This window comes from Tenrec ecaudatus, chromosome 2, assembly GCF_050624435.1.
Source record: "Tenrec ecaudatus isolate mTenEca1 chromosome 2, mTenEca1.hap1, whole genome shotgun sequence".
NCBI lineage: Eukaryota > Metazoa > Chordata > Mammalia > Afrosoricida > Tenrecidae > Tenrec > Tenrec ecaudatus.
Window position 1 is genome coordinate 54,474,006 of NC_134531.1, and position 9,099 is coordinate 54,483,104.

At 51.3% G+C, this 9,099-nt stretch overlaps 1 protein-coding gene across 1 annotated transcript; it reads right to left on the bottom strand.

Annotated features, from left to right (window-relative positions):
• Positions 1 to 1,809: 1,809 nt before the first annotated feature.
• On the bottom strand, positions 1,810 to 8,582 carry PLK2 (polo like kinase 2). The gene is made up of 14 exons (XM_075541056.1): positions 8,181 to 8,582; positions 7,388 to 7,495; positions 7,124 to 7,240; positions 6,833 to 6,962; positions 6,476 to 6,563; positions 5,512 to 5,607; positions 5,198 to 5,396; positions 4,955 to 5,102; positions 4,488 to 4,585; positions 4,054 to 4,183; positions 3,681 to 3,921; positions 3,425 to 3,554; positions 2,768 to 2,878; positions 1,810 to 2,615 (listed from the first exon to the last, which is right to left on the bottom strand). Exons 1-14 carry the CDS (start codon positions 8,442 to 8,444, stop codon positions 2,424 to 2,426), a joined length of 2,052 nt encoding a protein of 683 aa, XP_075397171.1. The 5' UTR covers positions 8,445 to 8,582; the 3' UTR covers positions 1,810 to 2,423.
• Positions 8,583 to 9,099: the final 517 nt, after the last annotated feature.

Here is a 9,099-nt window from a genome sequence, read left to right on the forward strand (position 1 = left end):
TCTCACCATCACCTGGAGCTTGTTTGCTTCTGTGCGGCTGATCAAGTTTCCACAGAACTACTAGACTAAGAAAGGCCTCGAAACTACGTCCCCAAATCAGCCAATGAAACATTATGGATTATGACCCTCTGCTACCGATCCTGGGGATGGCACCAGGCCCGGGCGCTTTTTGTTAGACTGGGCACAGGGACCAACTCCATAGCCACTCACAGCAACACCAGCTTTCAAAACCCAATTAAAAAGCAAAAACCTTGCCTTCTCCGAGGCCACTCCCTGACTGAGGCTCCTCCTTCCTCATGATTCCTGTTCTCGATTCCCACAACACCCAGTGCATACCTGAAGTATAGTCTCAGAGCACTCATCAGACCGGTAGTGGTAAGCACCGTCTCTTCCACTGGGCTGCGACTTCCTTGAGGGCAGGGAGAGGTACCGTTCATGCTCCCTGTCCAGTGCATGCCCTGGATCTGGCACTCAGTAGATATTCAGAATCTACAAGGATGGCTCGGCGCATATTTTGAACCAGCTCAGTACTGCGCCTCATTGCAGTGTGATAACCATCATGCAGCACTAGTCTTTGACTGTGTGCGGGTGCATGTTTCCTCTCTGCTTATCAGAGTAAAATTGGGTTCTGCCTTTGCCCAGCTAACTAGTGTAACCTCATGATTCAGTTTTCCTCAGCTATGACTATAAGTCATTTCATGGAGACAGAAGTCCCGAGCATGGTCAGCGAACCCCAGGCAGCAAGAGTTAAGGGAACCCCTGTGAGTGCCCCCCTCCCCCGTCCCCCAACAAATCGCCAGCACTGGCCTTTAAGAGTCAAGTATAGCAGGCCCAGGGCTTAAAGTTCAACTCCCACCCCATCCCAGCCCCCACCCCCGCCGCTGCTGACAGTGTGCATGATTCCAATGTAAACAGAGCCCAGTGAACTGCAGCTTTCCCAGGACCGCGTCTTGTGTAGTGAAGAAAAAGTGTTTGCATTCTACACAGGTCACTGTGAGTTCAGAGTAACAGGACGAACAGCTTTTCTTTACCTTTGTCTCTGGAAGAGAGAAGCTGCTCAGGTAAGAATCTGATAGTTCCAAAGGGGGAGGGCCTAAGAGCATTGCTTGGTGGCCACACCACCTCGCCACCACCCCGCAGCAGGGGGAAAGAAAAGGACTCTTTCCAAAGGCCACCCAGTTCCCGGAATCAGCTGCTAGGACTGCCGGCAGCACTAGAAGTGTTGAGGCAGGTTCCTGCTGAGTAACACGTTGAGGTGGCGCAAGGACTGGAACGCCGTTTTGCCCATATTGAGACAAACTTCCTGTACCTACTGACATTGAACGACAGCCAGCAGAGGTCGGGTGGCACAAAGTCGGTGCTTGCTGACTACACCTAGAGGGTTGGCCGGTTTACCCTCCCACCGGAGGAAAGGGCTGTCGATGGGCTTCTGTAGGGCTCACAGCCCAGTCAACTGTGGGTGGGTCTGCCCTGTCACGCCCATAGTCGCCGGGATCTGGAATGAGCTCAGTGGCAATGGCCTAGGTCTGGTGTGGGGATTGTCTACATGGGACAGCTCCAGCTTCCAGCTCCAAATAAGCTCGTTTTGAGGAAATTCTCCTGCGAGGATGCTCTGTAGGCTGATTGTGATAAAAGTCATTATATTTTGTTATATTCCTCCTAGATATACCTAAAAAAAAAAGCTTATGATGGTCCTCATCAATTATGATTAGAAAATGTCGTGATGTCATGCTGTCCTGCGTGCCTCCGGCCTGGGGGCGTGCCCCACAGTGCAGGGTGCCGCGCTAGTCAACACAGGAGATCAGTGTCTGCTTTTCCATTCTCTTTATTGCCAACAGTTTAAAATGGTCAACATAAAAAAAAAGTTCTGATAATAAATACTGCTCTTTGGGCTGTAATAAATAAAAAGTTTATTAACAAGGAATGCACTTTTCCAGCCACGAGTGTCTTCAAAAATTAACAAAAAAACAACAACAACATCAAAAAAAATTATATATGGCCATAGTTCACAGTTATGCAGCCAACAGCTGCTCCGATTTCAACGCGTTAACAACAATGTGGGCGCTTCCTCCCTTCTCCCAGCCCTTCAGGAAGTATATCTTCACAGTTCCAAGTCCTCTGTCCGAAATGCTCTCTACAGTGAGAAGTCAATGCACCTTTCTGCAAACGGTCTGAACAACCCTTTAAAGTCCGCATATGGAGGAAACGCATCCTGGTTCACCCTCGGAGTAGTCCAAAGTCAAGAACCATACGCTTCCGCCGGCTCTGGACGCTGGTCCCAGCTGGTCCAGCAGGCCACAGAGGCTGTGTTTCCATACCACCACCTGTCCATCTTCTTCAACGTGCGGTACATCGTTCTACTGGCTTTCCTGTGGTTCTCACAGTAGAAAGAGGAGTCCGATGGGGCCCATTCAAAAAGTCCTTTAGTTACATCTCTGCAAGAGCATGTTCAGAGCATATTCCATACGGTTTTTCAATTCTAACGAGCAGCCAGACATCAGCAGAGTTGTCAGTCTGAATGTTGTGGATATCCTGTCCTCATTGATGTATGTGAGAAGGTATTCTTCATTTTGGCTACAGATGATAATCTTTGTATGATCATGATAGAAATTGACCTGAAAAAGAAGCACATAGATATTCAGTCTCTCAAAATCATCAAGAATTAGGAACACAGAGTCTGACTATTCAACTGGCCAGGTGAGACTGCTTTTACGGGAAAGAGAGAGTCAGGTGAGACTGCTTTTTCGGGAAAGAGGCCAATCATTACCTGAAAGGTGCCATCATTGAAGAGCATCATTAAGGCCTTATCAGATTTCAGCCACTGAAGGAGGTAGAGACGAGGTCTTCGAATATCAGTCACACTAGGCAGATCTCCACCCTGGAAGAGACGATGAGCGTTAGCCGGTGTCTAGGAAGACTGTGTCTTATGCACTCAATCCTTCTAAGCAAATGTGTCTCCAGCCTGAGGAAATGTCAGAAGCCCCTGGAGATTTGGGTCTCACCTCCCATGGATATTGATTCGGTAAATCTAGCCTACAAAACTGTACTCATAGCAAGCCTATAAGGGCAGAGTCAAACTGCCCTTGTGGGTTCCCATGACTGCAAATCTTTATGGGGGCAGAGAGCCTCACCTTTTTCCAGAGCAGTTGGTGGTGGTTTCAAACCACTGACCTTATGGTCACCCACCCAATGCATAACCCTCTATGCCACCAGAATCGATGGAATGGCAGTGAGTGAGTGAGTGAGAGTGAGTGAGTGAGTGAGATAGTGAGTGAATGAGTGAGAGAGAGAGAGAGTGAGTGAGTGAGTGAGTGAGTGAGTGAGTGAGTGAGTGAGGTAGCGCATGCCAATCTGCACTGTTAACTAACTCAGGTGATACAGGTGCTGCTGGTTGTGGCCACCGTTCAAGCACCCTGGCACTTACGTCCATGAGGTTCTCCTCCATGTAGTGAGAAAAGTATTTCAGCACCGTCACTTGGCTAATGAACTGTTCGGGGGCATCGGTTGCAGGAAAGACAGAGCACTGGCCAAGCTCTGCATAATAGTGGACTGTTCTAAAGAGCGAGCGGGAGGAAGAAAGAAATAGAAGCCGCAGTTAGAGGCTGTGTTCCTTGGATTTCCCCAGTCCCAAGACTAAAGCCTTGGGAGGCCGTGTCCTTTCCCTCGTTGGCTACACTTACTTTTTGTCTGGGAGGAGACTCATGTGAGCACCGTTGTTAAAGAGAACTCCCACTGTGTGGTCCGAGAGCTGATACCCGAAGCCATATTTGTTAGAGTAATCGACCCATTTGGTGACCCACTGAAACGACGAGCTCAGCTGCTCTTTGGGAATGCAGTCCGCTTCCGGCATGTTTTCCAGGCAGCCTCGCAGGACCCTGGCCACTGTGTCTGCAACACTCCCCATGGTACTGTCCTCAAGGCCTTGAAGAGAGAGAGAGAGAAATGCAAAAGTTGCTTTTCCCATGTGAAATACAGCTAACAAATGAAGTGACTTCAGTTACATGGGATTCGGCACTATCTATTATTGTTATTAAATGCCTGAACAGCACGTACATTCACTGCTACTGCTGCAGCTGCCAAGGGTCCCTCTGACTATCATGCGAATAGCATCCCCGATCTGCTGCTTGTTCTCCGCTGCAGGGGTCCCAGATCTGGCTATGGTCGTGGTCGGTGGCTGGAGTTCCTTAGGAGAGAGAAGAATTGTGCAGGGAGTTAAGCATGGTCATTTTTTAAAAAGCCCAGAATTTTGGGGTGAAGATTACCTGGGAGGAACTGCCAGGAAAACGTATCAAGAGGCAGTGGACACAAGCCAAATAAAAGGCAGTGCAGTAAAGCAATGGATGACACTCAGAGACACAAGCCTTCCTTCACAGGATGGAAGAAAGCACTCTCAGTAAATAAAATGTGCCTGCATCACAGTGATCACCCTCGCTGGGCACTCTTACCAAAGAACGGGCATGAAAGGACGTGCTCCTTTCCCAACCTACCTCATCCGTCCGATGTTTGCTGGGCTGCTGAGTGATTGATGTCTTTTTCAAATCATGCCTGAGCTTGTAAATGTCTTCGTCTTCTTTGGACACGCGGTCTGTAAAATCAAGGAAAAGAGGTCTGAAGGTTACTCTAGCTCATTCCAGGCAGAAACCAAACAGAGCAGCCAAATCGCCTCCCCTTGCATTGTGAAGCAGCGCATGAGCTTCCCAGACAAAGGTGGCCTTTTATCACTGCCCCCAGCTGCAGTCTGCAGGGAGCACACTTCAGTGTGCAAGAAACAGAAAGCTATCAGCCACACCAACAACTGCCAGCACGGACTGATCAGCTTATAACTGTCAAGGCTCAAGCGTACACAGAAAACACTCGCTACAATATGCTAATAGAAAGCCTCTTTTTACTAAAAGTATACAAGTGAGAGCACGGGGTGCGGGGGTTGAGGGAGGCAAGAAGTCTTGTAACTTACTGTGTGTGTCAATAAATCTGGATTTGTCTTTTTTGCCACCAAAAAGAGCAGCAGCGGCTTTCTTAAAGAAGTTCTTGGCGGGGCTGGACAAATGGAAATCCGGAACCGTGTGGCAACAGCTAGAAGAAAGTCTGTCCGGGGTGAAGCCCTGTGGAGAGCACCAGAGAAGCTGTCAGAATCCGCCTGCCTACGAACGTCACCAGGCGGAAGCGCGAGCATGAAGACACAGGGGAACACACCCACCTGCAAGAAAAAGTCGTGCCGAATGATGTCATCCAAGCTGGGCCGGTCTCCTGGGTTTTTGGACAACATGCTCGCTATTAAGTGCTTCGCCGGAGCTAGCAGGGAAGATGGCATTGTATACCTAGCTTCTCTTATACATCTATACGTTTCTTTCAGATTGGTAGTTTCAAAGGGGGGCCTTCCTAGTAACATTGTATACCTGTATGTGGAAAACATACACACATTCTTTAGTGATGGTTATAAAACGCATCTTTTTCAAGAGTTACAATGTAAATCCCATTTTGGGGGCAACTCATTCTGCTCCATTTACTTACATGACACAGCCTAAGGCCCAGATGTCTGATTCACAGCCGTGTCCTTGTTTGTTGAGGACTTCAGGAGAGAGATAATTTGGGGTACCACATATTGTTCTGAAAGGACAAAAAAATCAAAATCTGGGTAAGAAACTACGTGACTGTTGATACTGAGTTCTCAGGCTGTGACTCGAGAAATGAAATATGAAAAATACTACGCTAAGCATCTACATCGGCATGTTTCATCTCAGAGTGACTTTGGAGCATTTTTTTTCGAATGCATGCACCATTTCTTCAGCCTGCAATGACCAAGTGGTTTTAACTAACTTAAGCCAGCACTAATTCCAGGGAAAGCATGGCATCTGGATAGACCACCTGCAAGTACGTGACCCCCTTTTTTCACAGCCCCAGGTACCTGTCTGCTGTGGTTGTCAAGTGCCATCGAGTCTGTTCTGACTCCTGCAACCACCCCAAGAACCAAACTTCTTACCGTGAGTCAATTCTGACTCATGGCGACCCTGGGGGCAGTAGAACTGCCTCATTGGGCTTCCAAAGCCGCAAATCTTTATGGGAACACAAGTCCCGCCCAGCTTTCCCCTGTGGAGCAGCTGGTAGATTTGAACCGCTGACTTCAGCAGCCAATGTATAACTCAGAGCTCCTGGCAACATAATAACACTTCTTTAAATGAACATTGTCAGGATGATAGATTTTAGAATCAACTGACCTTCAAAGAAACACTATCTGGAAACGAATCAGGCTATATCTGACAACCTTCTCTCTGTCCCTGGTGACACAGTCAGTTAAGCATTGGGCTGAAAGCCAAAGCTGGGCAGTTTACACCCATCAGCCAGGACAGAGAGGTCTTTTGGAAACCCTATGGAACAGTTCTACTCTGTCCTTCAGAGTCACCATGAGTCAGAATCGACTCAGTGGATGTAATGGCAGTGCGTTCTTCCCGGCAAGATACACCATTCTGACTCTTACCTCCTTCTGTGCTCCAAGGGCTCCAGCCTTGCAGCCAAACCAAAGTCTCCCACTTTGAGCTCCATGGCTTCATTGATGAAAAAGTTTCCTAGATGACAAACACAAAGGAAACATGAGTCCCTTTAAGAGAGTCTGAGCACACGGGCAGCCACCAGGCTGCCAGGTGTTCGTTAGATGATAATCAGCCATTCCAAAGCTAGATGGCACAGGCTAGATCCCCACTCAGGCAAGGACCCTTCAGAGAGAGGGCAAGACGGAAGAACGCACACACACACACACACACACACACACACACACACACACACACACACACCCTCTTTCTCAGACAAAAATCTGCCTGGGAAGTAAAGGACTTACCTAGTTTGAGATCTCTGTGCAAGATTTCTTGTTCGTGAAGGTACTTGAGCCCAGACACAATCTGCCTGAGGTAGTATCGGACTTCTGGCTCTGTTAACACCTTTCTGGCCTTCAAGATATGAGCCATGGACTAGGGAGAGAAAGCAGAGAGAGGGGAGTGTCACACAAAGTTCCTTAAAATCTGTTTGTCTAGCAGGGCGGCATTATTAACATCAAAGCGAACACACGGGGCAGAAGGCCATGTCAGCTTTCAGGGAAGGAAAAGGGGGTCAAGCCAGACTGAACCCTTACCCTTCTGCTGCAGTACTCCAGGAGGATGTAAATGTTCTCTTTGTCCTCAAAGTAGTGATAGAACTGCACTACATGCTTGTGGTGGAGAATCCTGTGCAGCTCGATTTCTCTGTCAATCTGCAAGGAGAAGCGAGATTCAGCTGGTGAGCCTTCCGCTGCCACCGCTGAAGAGCTGGCGCTTACACATGCAGGAGACATGTTCCCCAGCAGGGAAGGGCCGTCTCTGCACACAAAGAAAATACTTTGCTCAACAGTCATACACACCTTCTCCCTTTGATGAGGTTTAGCCACTCGGCTGTGAGGAATGATTTTTGCAGCATAGACTTTGTTGTTTGTCAAATCTGTCATCTCGTAACACTTTGCAAAGCCGCCCTAGAAGGAAACAAAGCCGAGAGGGAATTAAAAGTGTGGCAGAAAATGAACAACATATATATATATATATATATATATATATATATATATATATATATATATATATATATATATATATATATATATATATATATATGAAGAAAAACTCTGGGGTGGAGTGGTGGAGGGGGGGAGACCGATGGAGGGATGCAATTCTGTTTATCCTCACCCCCATCTAACCCCCCCCAAAAAAACCCTTCCTGGCGTGGGGGTGGAGGCATTCCTGAAAACAGTAGTTAATACAATTTCTCATCTCCCTTGAGAAAGGGGTGCTTTGAGGGGGAGGGGAGGGGAGGGGTGGATGAGGAACTGTCAGAAGAGACTGGTCAAGAAAATCAATTCTTTCTTGGGGGAAGCGGAGGGAGCTCCGTCCGGTGGGCACAAGCCCAGGTTTTGCGGAGTCCATGTCAATTTCGTGGGCGTGCGAGCAGTACACCCAGCTGCTGCCAAGGATGTAGACATCGCAGCTGCCCAGAGATGTCAGCCCACAGGAGCCGGCGCGGGGCAGGTGAAAGGACCCCGCCGGCCCGCGCTGGATCACCCCAAGCAGCCAGCCCAGAGGTGGCCTGGCTGGGGCTGGGGGGCTCCGGGGCTCCCGCTCGCCCCGACCTCCCTCCAGGGGCCGGCGCGCGCCCGCCGCTCGCACCTTGCCCAGCACTTTGCCCCGGCAGTAGCGCTTCCCCGTCGTGGGGTCGACGATAATCCGTGAGATCTCGGTGCCCGAGTGCGAGTGGTGGTGATGGTGGTGCGCGGCGGCCGGCGGCGCCGGCGGCAGGGGCTGCAGGGCCTGGGGCTCCTCGGGCTGCTGCCTCTTCTTCTTCGAGTCCCCGCCGCAAGCTTTGCCCAGCGCCTGCTCGCACATCTTGGTGCCGGCGGCCGGCTGGTAGGTGATAGTCCGCAAGAGCTCCATCTCCGCCTCGCTGGCTGCCCGGCACTGCCTGCCGCCGCCTCCGGAGCGCGGTCGCCCGTCCCAGCTCCCAGCCGCAGCCCTCGGTCCCCGCCGATAGCCGCCACCCGCGCCCGGCGTCCGCGTCCACTTGTGCGAGTGCGAACGCCGGGCCAAGTCTTATATACCGGCCGGGAGGGGGCGGAGTTTCACGGCGGGAAGACGTCACCGTAGACGCCCCGCCCCCGGCCGCTCTAGAGCGCGGGGCCCAGCAGGGAACAGTTGGGACCTGCCGCCCGGCAACGCCTGGGAGCCGGCCACCGGCCGCGACCCCGAGGCTGGCCCAGGTGCCCGGCCGTCGCAGGCCTGCCGCCCGCTTCTTCGAAAGCTCCCCGCTGGGGCGTTTAAAGGAGAAACCCGAGGGCAGACGGCTCGCCCCGCCCCCGGCGGGCCTTCCGTGGGGACCCTCCGCCCGAGTCCTTCCCCCTCCCGGGCCTTAGTGGCGGCCGCCTGAGCTCCGGCCTCCTGCGTCCCGGCGGGCGAGTGTCGGGTCCTCCACGGAGACGCGGGCCGCCCCGCCGCGGAGCTGTCGCGCCCCCGCTCGCCTCTAGTCCGAGGCGTCGCGGAAAGGCCGTCCCCCGGGAAAGAACGGTTCCTGGAGCGCAGAGCCCCCACCGCG

Bases quoted from the DNA above. Each gene is read 5' to 3' on its own strand.
- PLK2 (XM_075541056.1), bottom strand. From the start codon at position 8,444: ATGGAGCTCTTGCGGACTATCACCTACCAGCCGGCCGCCGGCACCAAG. The intron at 7,496-8,180 runs GTGCGAGCGGCG...GTTTCCTTCTAG, and splicing joins GGGGCAAAGTGCTGGGCAAG to GGCGGCTTTGCAAAGTGTTA. The intron at 6,963-7,123 runs GTAAGGGTTCAG...TTCTCTCCCTAG, and splicing joins TGGAGTACTGCAGCAGAAGG to TCCATGGCTCATATCTTGAA.